General features: G+C 52.2%; 1 protein-coding gene across 1 annotated transcript; it reads left to right on the top strand.

Annotated features, from left to right (window-relative positions):
* The first annotated feature begins 1,136 nt into the window (after positions 1-1,136).
* Positions 1,137-10,010, top strand: KPNA7 (karyopherin subunit alpha 7). The gene is made up of 10 exons (XM_009645912.2): positions 1,137-1,202; positions 1,872-2,009; positions 2,575-2,660; positions 4,139-4,407; positions 4,904-4,986; positions 6,155-6,418; positions 6,785-7,018; positions 7,331-7,513; positions 8,703-8,852; positions 9,930-10,010. Exons 1-10 carry the CDS (start codon positions 1,137-1,139, stop codon positions 10,008-10,010), a joined length of 1,554 nt encoding a protein of 517 aa, XP_009644207.1.
* Positions 10,011-14,265: the final 4,255 nt, after the last annotated feature.

Here is a 14,265-nt window from a genome sequence, read left to right as displayed (position 1 = left end):
TGAGGGTAGGGTTTAAGGCTATGGGCTACAACTGGCTTGAGCCAAGAGGTGGCTCATCCTGGCCCCTCTGTGAGCGGGGGGAGGTTGGCAGCTTGGTGGGTGGCTGCTGTGGTGGGGTAAAGAGCTGATGCTGCTGGTGCCCAGCCCTGGCTGCTGGAGCAGGAAATGGGAAGAGAGAGAGGATGGAAAAAAAACCCTGTCAAGAACCTTAAATTTAGAAAGATGGACTAAGGGGAGCTCTTGGAGGCTGATCTGAGCTCCAGGTGTTGGCTGTAAGCCTGGAGGGAAGGTGATGATGCACCCACCTGAGTGTGTTTAGGCACAACCTGGCTTTAGGGGGCCCTGGGTGGTGTCTGCCTGCTCTGAAAATACACCTGCTTCTACTGGGTGGAAGCCTTGTTTTTTCTGACAAAAACTGTCCAGAGGTCTGCTCTTGGCTGTGTTTGTGTCCATGTCTGTGGCTCTCACTAGGAGAGGCTTAGAAATTGTTTTTTTCTGTCCCCATGGAATATTTTTCACCTGGCAATCCTTACTAGTAGCTGGGTTTCCAGGAGAACATTTTGCTTGGTTGAACTTCATTGCTTCATGTCACTGTGTGTGACCTTGTGTCCTGCTGGGGGTCCCTGTGCAGGAAGCCAAGCTGGGCTGTGCGATGGGCTAAGAGAGCAGGCTTGGATGTGGCTACTTGTCCTTAAGTCAGACCTTAAGCTGATGCTTTTGGAGGAAAGAGTCTGTGCCAGGCTTGGGCTGTGTGTCTAAGTAGACCTGAAAGCCCTGGGATCAGAACTGGGGGAAGGTGGTGTTCCTGTAAGGATGGGAAGCAGCGTGTCCAGCTTCCTCATGGTGTTACAGCAGCAGCTGTAATTTCTGTAGCCCGGTGTTAAGTGGTGGTTTGTGCTTGCATTCAGTCTGGTGGCTCAGCTGCAGTGTGGGAGGATCCCACTGAGCTCTGCTTAGGGCAGGGGACCTCCAGCATCAGCCTTGGTGGGAAATGTGTCGCCCAGGCTGTTGGGGGGAGGTCCCCCAGACCCTTCTGTGGATGGAGGTGGATGTCGCTGTGCAGTTGTGACCTGACCCTGCCCTGAACCCCAAAAACAGGTGAAGGCTCTCGGCCAGTGCCTCTCAAGCCTGCCAGGATGCCAGTTGTCAAGAAGCACAGCGAGCGGATGAGGAAGTTCAAGAACAAGGGGAAGGATGTGGCTGTAAGTACCTCTGCCATCCCCTTCCAACAGCGGCAGAGCCTGCTGGGGGTTTGCCTGTTGTCAGGTGCTGGTATGAAGGCTTCTGAAGGGCAACTGGCCCCAGATCTACCTGTGTAGGGTAGCAGGGCAGGGGGGATGGCTCTGCCAGCAGGGATGCTCAGTTTGCTTTTGAGATGTGGTGTGGGGCTGGCTGGGCTGTGAGGAGGGTGGTGGCACAGGTAAGGGGGATGCAAGGTTTGGGTGGGTGACTGAGCTGTGATGGGGAAGAAAGATGGTCCAGCCCCTCCTGCTGAGCTGTTGGCAGCAGTTATCCCTGCGGAGAGGGGTCTGGTGTGGGATGCTGGGCCATGGGATCTGTCAGCTTGCTTTAAGCCAGTAGAGGAGATGAGGGTTTGCCTCTCAGGTTCAGCAAATCAAGTTTTAAAAACAGCCACTGGTTGCTGGTTCAGTCAGCAGCCCGTGTCCTTGGGAGGCACTAAGGGAGAGGCTTTATCCCATCAATCTCCTACGTAACTCTCCAAGCCATGGCAAGGAGCTGCCTGAGAACAGATGCTGGAGCTCTGCCTTTCTCACTTAGGAAATTTGGGGTGGAGGGTTACAGAGCTGAGCTCCTTGGGAATTGGGTGATGGCAGGCACTGGCAGGGTGGTTGCCTTCTCCTCCCCTCCAGGCCCTGCGGAGGCAGAGAGTGGAGGTGAACATTGAGCTGCGAAAGGCCAAGAAGGATGAGCAGATCCTGAAGCGCAGGAGTATTTCATTCCATCTGATAGATGAGAATCTCTCTCCGGGAGAAGAAAAAAGAAATGAGGTGAGTGCTGGGTACTCTGCACCTGGGCAGGATCAGTGCTGCAGTGCATGGCTTGTGCAGTAGGTATCATCTACTACTTGGATCACCTCCAGGTCCAGTTCAGGTGACTGGGGTGAAAGAGCCAGTGCCATTCCTGACCACTGTGCCTCATGTTGGGGAGTGTTTTAGACTGTCTAGCCCCTCTTCTGTGTTATTTTGCCTGGAGATGATGTCCTGTGTGGCTTCCCTCAATGGCAGGTAGAACTGGCTGGTGCTCCAGCTCACTGGGAGCTGGCGAAGCTCCTGTCTGGCTCCTTGCACAGCGAGGGGTAATTACTGAGCTTGCAGGCCCATTACGGTGTGTCAGTGACTCTTTCCATGCTTGATTATAAGGATTAGTTGCCTCGAAGGCTTTTGTGGATTCTCTTCCTCTGCCTCACCTCGAAACTGCATTGCATAAAGAATAGACATTGCTTAGATATGAAGTGGTGACTGACTTGGGTCTAGACAGCTGATTGACTGCGGAGATTAAACTGGAGGGAGTCCTGGCTTGCTGTCTGACTCTGAATCATTCCCTGTGACACAGATTATTCAGCTGTCCTTGGAGGAAATTGTGGAAGCTGTGAATGGGAGCAACACCGAGCTGCAGCTGCAGGCTACGCAGGCTACCAGGTATGCTGCCTGGCTGCTCTGTGCTGGGAGGGAGGTGGCTGATGGAGCTGCGGTGGGTCCTGTTGCAGGAGGTGTTTCTTCCTGTTTGAGGAGCTCCCTAAAGGTGTGGTGAAGGGGGAAGGAGCCTGGTAACTGAACTGCCCTGAGGAACCTCAGCTGGTGCCTCCCTTGTGCCCTGCATGCTTTGCTTGGCTCCAACACAGTCCTGGGCAGTGCCTGTGGCAGGGACCTGTGTGGTTGGACATGGCTCCTGGAGCTGCCCCCCACCTTGCTATGCCTGTGCTGGGGCAGGGACCATGCTGGACCCTACCTGCTGATGAAGAGGTTGGGAAGAAACCAAGGGCTGAAGGCTTGGGCAGGACAAGGGCTGGAGAGCCTGGTTCTGTGAGGGTCACTACTGATCAGGGCTGTCCCTGCTTGGGTCAGGGTGGGAGGGATCACAGGGTGTCATTGTCACCCAGCTGGCAGCAGGGATGTCTACTGAGGGTCTGGGAGAGGGTGCATTGCTGCTGGTGCTTCCTTGGGTGGCTTGAGCTGCCATACCAGGGACCTGCCCATGTGCCAGGGGACCAGCACCATTCCCAATGGCTGTGAGGGTGTCTGCTTGTGGGGAGCAGACCAAAAGCTTTGCTCCCAAGGTGTTTACTGGAGGCTGGCCAGAGCAGACCCTTCCTAAAGGGGCATGTCATGACTAGCTCCCTAATCTGCTGTGCAGCATGGAGCTGGCTTTCTGCCTGCCCAAACTAAGCCTGCCTGCACCTGGGGTGCCCCAACAGTGCCCTGAGCTGTTGTGGGGGGCCAGTGGCAGCACTAAGGCAGCCCTGGGTTCACACCTCCATGCTACCCTCTGCCACCATTCCCAAACCAGGCTGGGACGCAGATCTGGCTGAAAGGGTTTCTCTTATTCTGTCTCTCTTTGACTCAATCAGTGCCCTGATCCCATCTCACGGGCAGCTCCATGTGTTGCTGTGTTGGTGTGAGGCAGGAAATGGCAGCGGGAAGTTGGTGATTCTGGTTTTCAGCTGGAAAAGTAGTCTGTGAAACTTCATTTTAAATGGGAGCTCTGGTCTGTGTGGGGCTGGCCAGTGCTCCTGAGCTGGGGAGCAGCAGAGCCAGGCTTACAGGCTGTAAGAGAACAAATTGCAGGTATTGATTATTTTTTTTCACTGTCTCAAACTCCTGCAAGGTGGGGAGCATGGAATAATGCTGTCGTGGTCCCAAAAGGCTGTGTGAAGCATTGCACTCCAACAGACACCCTGCTGTTGCTTTAGCATCTTCTTAGATGGGCCTTCTGCAGAAGGCTCTCTATGGCAACTCCTCTGCTCTGGGGTTTGCTGACATGGGATGCTGAACTAGCATCTCTTACAGGTGCTGCTTCCCTTGCAAGCCATGACCTTGTACATGGCCACAGGGAGATGGTCTGTCATGGCACCACACAGGACTTCTTGTGGCAGGCTGTGTGGTGTCCTCTCTTGCAGGAGAATGCTGTCCAGGCAGAAGGACCCCCCTATCAATCAGATCATCGAGCTGGGGATCATCCCCAGACTGGTTGAGTTCCTGACCTATGCTGACAATGCTCCTCTGCAGTTCGAAGCAGCCTGGGCACTGACTAACATCGCCTCTGGCACCTCTGACCACACCAAGGCAGTGGTGGAGGGTGGTGCCATCCCAGCTTTCATCTCCCTCCTGTCCTCTCCACACATGCACATCAGTGAGCAGTCTGTGTGGGCACTGGGCAACATTGCAGGTAAGCAGAGGTCTCCAGGCCTGGGGGCATGCAGAGGGTCACTGCCCAAGCCAGTGCTGGGGAGCTAAAAATACTTATGTTCTTCAAGACAGCCTTGTCTCCCTGCAGCTTTGTCTCTGAGCTGCTGCCCCTATTGAAACCCTTAACCCTTCAGTCCCTTCACGTGGCCTTGGCAGCCTTCGAGACCCAGTGTTGGTTCTGCAAGAGGGTTTTGACCAAAGCCAAGTGCGAGACTCCATCCTGATGGGGTGGTCTCACCTACTAGTGTTGTCAGTAGGGAGAATGGAATGTGTCATCCCTGGTCAGCCTGCCACAAACTAGCCACGATGGTGCTCCAGTCTACCTGGTAAATACTCCATGCCTGAATATGCTTTATGGTGTGTGGCTGGTGAGTGAGCCTGGTCACCCCACTGTGCTGCATGCCTGCAGGTCTGCTTGCTGTTTGATGTTGACTGTCTTGACTTGGGCAATAACCAACCCTTTTTCATCTGTACAGGTGATGGTCCTCTATACAGAGATGCTCTTATCAATTGCAATGCGATTCCTCCCTTGCTGGCTCTGGTGTCACCTGTAACTCCAGTAAATAACCTTCCTTTTCTTGATGTAACTGCTCTTAATCCCTTGGGCACTGGGTGAATGGTGGCCTGTCATCTGCCTAATAAACAACAAGCTGTTTGTATAATTGAATGAGACCTTGTTGTAAACTGCTTTTAATGAGCCTGCCTCTTAGCTATGCAGAAAGCTGGGGGTGCCAAGCAGACAGTCTTCAAGTCAATGCCATGTCTTCTAGTCTTGGCTTTCCTTATCCAGCTCTGACCATCTCAGGCTAGGAATAAGATTAAACTGGTGCAAGGTAAACTTGCATGTGGAAGGGCTGAACTTGCCTTTGAAGCTTCCTCCTGCTGCTTTTTGGGTAGCCCTGAGGGCCTGAATTTGGGGCTCTTCTCTAGCCTTTCTGCAGTGGTGCCTGCCATGCTGCTTGCTTGGCCTCTGAGGGTGAAGAACTTGCTCAGAGAAGCATAAGGGTGGACTGAGAAGTTCTTGGGAGCTGTAACAGTGGGACTGATGCCTCCAGGTGTGGTGGAAGCAGTAGGTATAGCTATGGCCTTCCAGGCTGGTGTTAAGAAAACACCCTCTGGGTCTCCTGTGAGTTATGTTGCAAGATAGTTTGGGTTTTTTAAAAAAAACAACAGAACAAACTTATCCAGCTGCTCTGTTCCTAGCCCAGCTCACCCTTGCCTCTTAGGGAGCCCTGTGGAAGAAACATGACAAAACACCAGTTCATGTATACATATGATGTGTTGAACACAGCTGCAGTGCTCTCCTGGGAGCATCCTTACTGGGATGAACTGTCCGGATGATGCAACTTAATCAAATCCTTGAGGTGCCATAATCTAGAATGATGAGCTGCTGATATTAAACAAATTCCTGATCTTGCCCAAAGAATGCTTTATGATTTGTCCAAGGACCCAACAAATAAGCTCTTTGGCACCTTTGTTAGTTGTATAGCTTGTCACACCACCAGAGCTGGAGTTATTGGACACGAATATTGGGGAGGGAGAGGGTGAATCTACCACTTTTAGTCACTTACCTGTTTCTTCTCCCTTCTTCAAATAAGCCTCAGCCCTTAAGAAGGCTGCTTGTGGTGACTGGATAACATCTCTGAGCTGTAGAGACCAGAAGCAGGGCGCTACCTCTCCCTCATTTGTTATGGCAGTGAGGATCTTACACCTGCCTTGTGTTTCAGGTTGGGTTCCTGAGGAACATCACATGGACACTGTCAAACCTCTGTAGGAACAAGAACCCTTACCCTCCCCTGGATGCGGTGAAGAAGATGCTGCCAGTCCTCATCTGCCTCATGGAACATGAGGACAAGGACATAATTTCTGACTCCTGCTGGGCCATTTCCTATCTGACCGATGGCTCCAATGATCGCATCCAAATTGTGGTGGCTACAGGGATTCTCCCAAGGCTGGTGGAACTCATGGGCAGCCCAGAGCTGACTGTCATGGTAGGAAACAATCGGTGATCTCCAGCCTCTGGTCCCTTAATGTAGTAACATCTAAGGAGTGGGAAGGCATGTCTACTTACACTATGTGGCTGGTGTTGTCTGCTGTGTCCTCAGACTGCAATATTGATGGCTTGTTTTGTCAAGCTACTGTTCTGCTCCAGCTAGCTGTGGCTGGCAGGCTGGGTAGAAACTGTAAAGCTGCTTAGAGCAAAACAGGAGGACGCTAGGTCTGTAAATACAACAGTAATCACCCATGATGCTTTCCTTATTTGAAGGATCAAGCACTTAGTGAGGGATCTTGCTGGACTTTCTGGAATGTGTTGCTTGAGGTAAGGATTCTCCTCATCTCCTTTAATCTCTGTCTAGACTCCAGCTCTCCGTGCCATTGGGAATGTAGTTACAGGGACTGATGAGCAGACCCAGGCCGCTATCAGTGCTGGTGTCTTGGCTGTCCTGCCCAGTCTCCTGAGACATGCAAAGCCAACTATACAGAAGGAAGCTGCATGGACGCTCAGTAACATTGCAGCAGGACCTTGCCAGCAAATCCAGCAACTCATCACCTGTGGGTTATTGCCACCTCTGGTGGAGCTGCTCGATAAGGTAAGGGATGGGTGCAGTGCTGCACGTACAGCTCTGCAGAAGCAATGCTGAGGTCCATGATGCCTCATTTGCAAAGCACTCAGCATGTGCCCAAGAGCCACCTGAGCAATCTGCTTCAAAGCTGTTGGGATCCTTGGATGAGTAGGCACTTGGCCTTGTGTGAAAGCATGGCTTGGTGTCTACCTGTCACCCAAGGTGGGGTGAAGGTGGGTCAGCCCAAACTGAATTGAAGGGAAATGGTTGGCCTCACCTCACACTGATCCTGGGGGGATGCTAAAGCTTCGGAGTGCCTTCACTGTGCTGCTCTTCCAGGGGGACTTCAAAGCTCAGAAGGAGGCTGTGTGGGCAGTGGCCAACTTCACAACAGGAGGCACTGTGGAGCAAGTGGTGGAGCTTGTCCAGTCTGGGGTCCTCAAACCTCTGCTCAACCTGCTCTTGGCCAAAGACAGCAAAACTATCCTGGTCATCCTGGGTACCATTTCAAACCTTTTTCTGGTAAGAGCAATTATCTCTTGTGTTCCTTCCCTAAGAGCAGCAAGGTGTGAGCTGTTGCGTGGCTAGAACGGCTCCTCCTACAGAAGCTACTGATCTTGCAGGAGTAAGAGTTAGACTTCACCTTGTCTAACTTGTTCTTGGACACCTTTGGGTTGTCCAAAGGTCTTGACAATCCCAAAGTGTTCCTCTTCACCTCCTGTGACTGTAGTCTCCTTCTGGGAAGGAAAAGATGTTATGTGTTAATAGCCAAGCTGGTCAGAGGGGAAGGTCTTGTAGAAATGCATCTGTAGGGAAGTCAAGTGGTCCTGGGGGCATTTCAGCTCTGCTCTCTGCCAGCTGATGTCTATATGCCTCTCACTTGAAAGCCTGTTTCTTGTAGAACCTTTGAACCAGTGAAATGGGTTTTTCAGGTGAAATAGCGGGTGGCAGGTCATACCTGCTGCATCCTCACTGTGTGTGGATGTAACTGAGCAGAGTTTGCCTCACTCATCTGGTTGCCAGTCAAGCCACTGCGCAGTAATCCCACAGGGGATCTTCCATGAGCGTAGCAGTTGCATCCCTGGGATCTCTGCTAAACATGGAAGGACATGGAAGTGTTGGAGCGGGTCCAGAAGAGGGCTACTAAAATGATCCGAGGGCTGGAGCACCTCTCCTATGAGGACAGGCTGAGAGAGTTGGGCTTGTTCAGTCTAGAGAAAAGAAGGCTGCGGGGAGACCTGATTGCGGCCTTTCAGTACCTAAAGGGGGCCTATAGGAAAGAGGGGGAAAACCTTTTTAGTAGGGCCAGCTGCGTTAGGACAAGGGGTAATGGTTTTAAACTAAATCGGGGTAGGTTTAGGCTAGATATAAGGAAAAAATTCTTTACAATGAGGGTGGTAAACCACTGGAACAGGTTGCCCAGAGAGGTAGTGGAGGCCCCATCCCTGGAAACATTCAAGGCCAGGTTGGATGGGGCTCTGAGCAACCTGATCTAGTTGGCGGTGTCCCTGCTGACTGCAGGGGGGTTGGACTCGATGACCTCTAGTGGTCCCTTCCAACCCAAAACATTCTATGATTCTATGATTCTATGAAACATAAATTGGGTAGGGGCTGTAAATGCAGGACTGTGGTCATTCAACTTGGAGATCAGGGTCTTGCAGTAAAGACCATCTCAGACCTGTTACTGATGCCCGGTTATCCAATGTCACAGGCAGCTGAGAAGCTGGGAGAGACAGAAAGGTTGTGTCTGCTGGTGGAAGAGCTTGATGGTCTGGAGAAAATTGAAGCCTTGCAAACCCATGACAACAACATGGTCTACCGAGCTGCACTGAATATCATAGAGAAATACTTTTCTGGTGAGGTATGTGAGCTCTTGCTGTTTCTCGTCTGAAAATATGAAGCTATTGCACACTGGAATGAAGCACAGACTTTAAGGATGCTGAAATAGATTTTTCAGAAGAGACCTCTAAATGACTAGAGTAGTCCCTCCAGCTTGTTCCAGTTGCTTTTAAAGGTCTGTGAAAGCTCTGAGTTGTCAGCTGATGAGTTACACAACAGATATGGATGCCTTGATAGCATCTTGCTGCTGGAATTCAAACTGGCATCAGCTGGAATTACTGCAGTTGCTGATATGAATAGCAAATGTGGAGAACTTTCCTCCTTCGGAACTGAGCTAGCTTGTCAGTATGAATGGAAGCCTCCTACTCAGCTGATAACCACGCTCAGGTTGCATTTGGATTACTTGACCCTTCTCATGCTAATGAATGTATGGAAAAAGAGGCCAGGACACCAGCTAGCAGTTGCAGGAGTCCCATGACTGTGACGGATGCCATGCTTGGACCTAGCCTTAGTCTTGCAGATGGGGAAACATCAGGGAAGAGGCTTAGCAATTTGGCAGGTCTTGGAGCTGAGGCTCAGTGTAGATAGATGTGAACTGCAGCAGCAGGGAGCAAATGTCTGTGTTAGTCCTCTGCCCAGAAGAGGGACTACGGGATGTCCTCATCAAAGGCTGTGGAGGAAGCTCTCCTGCACACCAGCACCTGCCTGAGGGACTGGATGCTGGGGGAACGTCTCTCCAAAGCAGTCCTGGCTTGTTGCTGTTCTGAGCAGGCTATTTAATTTGAGTGAGTGCTGCCACCCCAGCTGCTTTTTTCTTCTCCCTTGGGTGCCTGAGCCTGTAGACTTGGCTGCTTTTTGTGTGTGAGATGCAGGGACACTGCAGCTTCAGTGTGCTGTAAAGAACAGGAGGACTTGGTCTGATCTCCAAAGGTCCTGTTAGCATCAGGCTGATCTAACAGCTTGTTACAGCAGCAGAATTTTTTAAAACAAGAATAAAACCAGTAAGTGGCTGTAAAAGTTTCAGGCAAACTCTGGTGCAAAAAGCTGAGGTTTTTTAAGATGCGGAACCTCTAACTGATGGCTATTGCCTTCCTCCTAGGAAAATCCAGAGCTGCAGCCTGGGACTGGCCAGGATGGGCTATATGATTTCTCAGTCGAGAAGCAAGACTTCAACTTCTGAAGATGAAGCACTACACAGCTCTGAGCTGGTGGGTGGAGGTGTCTTGGTAGAGCTCAGTCATCCAAACCAAGAGGAGCAAAGATGCTGAGTCTTTTTACTTTTGAAACCTGTCAATAAATAGCACTTCTGGCTTTGTACTACTTGCCTTTTTTTCCAATAAGCTGCTGTTGCAAGCAGTGTAGACTTTTTTTAGTGTCTTAAGGCCCTGCAGAAATGTACTGGAGCTCCTGGGCATACTTTTCTGGGTGGAAAGTGCAGCCAGAAACTTTCTATTAACTGCATGGAGCTGCTGGAGAGCAGGGTATTATGACCAAATCCAACTGGGTCTCAGTGCTTGTGCTGGAATGTCTAGGCTTGACTTGGAGTGGCTGAAGCAGCTCTGACAAGCTATTCAAGAGGTGTTTCACCCTTCTGCAGGCAAAACCACCTCTGTGTGAGAGGAGATGCTTCTAGCAGAGAAGGGAATCTGCCAGGGGATGGTGGGTTGCTCTCACCCCTGTCTGCTACTCCCCAGGGAAGTAGCAGGGTCTGGACAGAGAAGTAAATGCTGGTTCTTTAGCAGCAGGGCTGTGTTGGAGGCAGCCATTACCATGGGGGCTAATTTGCTTCCCAGGTGCTGTCCATGAGCTTGGGGCTTTGGTCTCTAGCTGTGGGCTGAGCAGAAGGTGAGGACAGAATTGATGTGGCCCTGGAGTCCAGCTTGCAGCAAGTTCTGCTGCCCTGCAGCTCTATGTATGGCTCTGATAGGGGATGCGTTGCGCAAACGTTTTGTGCTGCAGGTTTGTAACAAGCTGCTGGACACTGCTGTGTCCTCGTAGTGTTGATGGGTGGTGGAGGGTTCTGCTAGGAGCCTTCAGTCCCCAGGGGCTGAAGCTATCACAAGGGCTTTGCTCCATGCAAGGTGGGCATGGCAGCTTCTTCCTCCCTGCTCTGGTGGGTTTGACTCTTCAAAATAACCCTGGGTGTGTTCAGGGCTTTGCTTCCGCAGATGCGGTGGGAGGCAATATGATAGATACTTAATCCAAAGGGAAAATGGTCTCTCCAGGAAGTGGAACTTCTTCCACCCTGGATCTGTTCTCCAGAGGATTTATGTGTTTCTCCTCTGGGTGACCTGGGAAAAAAGGGAGTTAGGTAAAGTCTGGTTGTGCTCCATGGCCTGCAAGGAGGTGTGCAGCCCTGATAGTGTGTGCCAGAGCTGGATATCACTTATTTCTTACTGAAATGCTGGATGTGATGATTTGTGAAGTTGTTCTTGGTTTTTATTTCTTGGTTCCAAAGCTATATATTTCAAATTGTGATAAAACAATGCCTGAACATGTGGCTGAAACAAGCACCCAGGAAAATCCTTTGTTTGTGCCCATGGGTTAACACAAAGGGCTCCAGCTTGGCTGCGTGCACCTTCTTGTAGCATGCTGCTGCTGGTGAGGCTGATGCGGTGTCTGGAAATGGTCAGATTTCACCAGGTAAAATGAATCTGAGGCAGGTGCTTCCTCAGTGTAAATGGAGATGCAGATCAGAGGCGGGGTCCACATGGCCGCCCTGACTTTGGACCATGGTCCAGCACGGGGCATCCCACGTGGCTTTTCCCACCATCAGGCAGGGCTGTCCCTTACAGGTGCTCAGGCAGTGGGGCTGCTGTTTGCTGATGCTCTGCTGCCCTAAAGCAAACTAGAAAGAGAAAGGGCAGGGTTATCTGACTTTTCTTCCTTCTTTCCTGTGTGTGCTGGAGTTGAGCCTGTGGTAGATGGAAGGGCCTGTGGTGTGTTACCTGGGTCCAAAAATTTCTCACTTTCACTGTTGTGTCCTTAAGCTGTGATAAAATAGTGCCCCTGTAGCCCTGACTCTGATGGAGAGAAAAACATGCCCCTTCTCTTAAGAGTATCCATATGTGCCTACTGTCCTGTGCTGCAGGGCAAGCAAAACAGGGGAGGTGTTTGAGGTGGCACCTCTGCTGCTGTCCCCCGGTGGCTGGAGAACCAGGACCTGTGGCTGCTGGAATGGTGAGGCTGCAGGGCTGTACCTGCCTGCTTCTGCACCATGGGTGTGTGAGAGACCTACAGGCACCTGCTTGCCTGGTTAATTGGAGCTGCTCTCCTCTGATCCCTCCTCCCCAGGCACAGGCAGTAGCTGCTGTGGCAATTTTGGCTTCAGTGCTCGGCTCTGAGGGGTTGGAGCCACCCACTTCTCCCCATGGGATGGGATGGGTGTGGGGACAAGGGGTCCATGGGGACCAGCGAGGGTGAGATGCTGCCATGCTGCTTCACCAGTGCTTCTCCTAGAGCAGCTCAACCTCCCTCTAGAGATACACAAAAAAAGTACTTTTTCTAATTAAAGCATCCTCTGTCCTGGCCCCAGAGGAGCACAGCAGTGGCTGCTCAGTCCCCATGTCACCAGAGAGCTGGAAAAGGCACTGCCAGTGCCTGTGGTGTCCACTTGCTCCAAATTAGGACCCAATTAATTTATGCACATGAAGCAGGGTCTCTTCTAAATGCCTAATTGTTTGTTTCCTACTGCCACGGGTGCAGCCTGCAGCCTTCCCAGCACCCTGCAGACTTGTTACCTGGGTCTGGCTTTGCAGGGGGGGGTGGAAAGGGGGTTCCGTGGCTGTCCCTGAGGCTGCACACCCAGAGCCTGCGGGAGCCAGTTTGGGGAGCTACGTGAGCTGAAAACCAAAGATTGGTGAGAAGGAAAAGGAGGTGGGAGAAATGGCTTTGGGCAAGTTCGGCTGGGCAGAAGGCTGGGGTCTGCCAGGGGTGGGCAGCATCCCAGTATGGGCATCGAGCTGGGTTAGTGCTGTGGGGCAGGGGAAGGGTGGGGAGGGGGATGTGAAGGAAGAATTTTGATGTTGAAAAGCACTGCCAGAGCTTCCAGGTCTGCTGCTGCCCCTGATGCTTGGCTGTAAATCGTTGAGGCTTTCTCCTCTATCCCATCGCTATTTCACTTTCTCCCTGGAATTTAGGGGGAAAGCCTTTTTCTTCCTCTTGCCCCTGGTTAAGGGGTGGGCAGAGCCAAGAAATAAAAGCTGGGGTTTAAAATGGAAGATCACTTCTGCTCAGCACAGCAGCAGCACCTTGGAAGCCAGGGTTACCGTGTTTGCAGGTGAGGATAACAAACTTTGCCACTGCCCCCTCTCCAAAACCTGCAGTCAGCTGCTCCTGCTTCTATTTTCATGCTGAAAAGCGGGGATGCTGGGAGGCGATGCCTCTGCAGCCCTGCTGCTTTCACCCTGCAGCACCCAGCGATGGTCCTTCTTGAACATGGGCAGGAGCGATGCTGAGCCTGGCATGTGTTGTCCCACTCCTGGTTCGATAAATCAGCTGGGCTGGGCAACCGGGGCATCGCTCTGCCTGCAGGAAAAATAAGGGACATTTCCTCCCTGGTGGTATTTCTGCTGGTGTCAGGCCCTGGGTACCCTCGGCACGGGCCGGAGCAGACAGCCCAGCCCAGCCTCAGCGGCTCGGTGTGAAACACGGCTGATCCCAAGCTTTGCCTCCGTGCAGGGAGCTGGGAGGATGCTCATGCCTCTGGAGGGGTTCAGGATTTAGGGATTTTTCCATTGGATGTGATTTCATTTCTGGTGGGAGGGCTGGTTTATGAGATGCTTTGGGGTGGTGGGTTTTTTTTTTTTTTTGGCAGTTCATAAATCAATAGTTGGAGCTGGGTCACGAGAAGGATGCAAGGATGGGGGCACGGCAGAGGTGGTGGGCAGCAGCACCTGACGTTAGTGGCTGTTTGTCTGCAAGGGGGGGATGTGGGGACATGGGGACCTTTCACAGTGGGTCCTGGGGGCTGAGCCAGTGGTCCCAGCTGCCCAGGGCTGCGGGTGTTGCTCCCAGACCCTGTGTGCTTGATGCACACGTGTTCACACCTGGTCCCTTGCCACCTTCCATGCCACAGCCATGTCACCCCATGCCACCCCACCAGGCACCCCTGTGCACCCTGCACATCACCCCTATATGCCACCCCTGTGCACCTTCCATGTCATCCCCTGGCACCCCTCTGCCACCTTCCATGTCACCCCTGTGCACCCCTATACACCCTCCATGCCACCCTGCATGCCACCCCTATATACCACCCCCATACACCCTCCATGCCACCCCAAGCACCCTGCATGCCACCCCTCCACCACCCTGCATGTCACCTCCATGCCACCCACCAGAAACCCCAGTCCCTCTGCACGCCACCCCTGCACGCCACCCCTATACGCCCCCCCTATACACCCTCCATGTCACCCCTATATGCCTCCCCTATATAT

This window comes from Egretta garzetta, unplaced genomic scaffold (genome assembly GCF_000687185.1).
Source record: "Egretta garzetta isolate BGI_Z169 unplaced genomic scaffold, ASM68718v1 scaffold299, whole genome shotgun sequence".
NCBI lineage: Eukaryota > Metazoa > Chordata > Aves > Pelecaniformes > Ardeidae > Egretta > Egretta garzetta.
This window is presented reverse-complemented; position numbering and strand designations above follow the sequence as displayed.

What these genes read in the sequence shown, in the direction of transcription:
- KPNA7 (XM_009645912.2), top strand. Translation starts at nt 1,137, where the DNA reads ATGCCAGTTGTCAAGAAGCACAGCGAGCGGATGAGGAAGTTCAAGAAC. An exon ending in CAGGCTACGCAGGCTACCAG is followed by an intron (nt 2,661 to 4,138) that starts GTATGCTGCCTG and finishes CCTCTCTTGCAG; the next exon opens with GAGAATGCTGTCCAGGCAGA. An exon ending in CCATTTCAAACCTTTTTCTG is followed by an intron (nt 7,514 to 8,702) that starts GTAAGAGCAATT and finishes CCAATGTCACAG; the next exon opens with GCAGCTGAGAAGCTGGGAGA.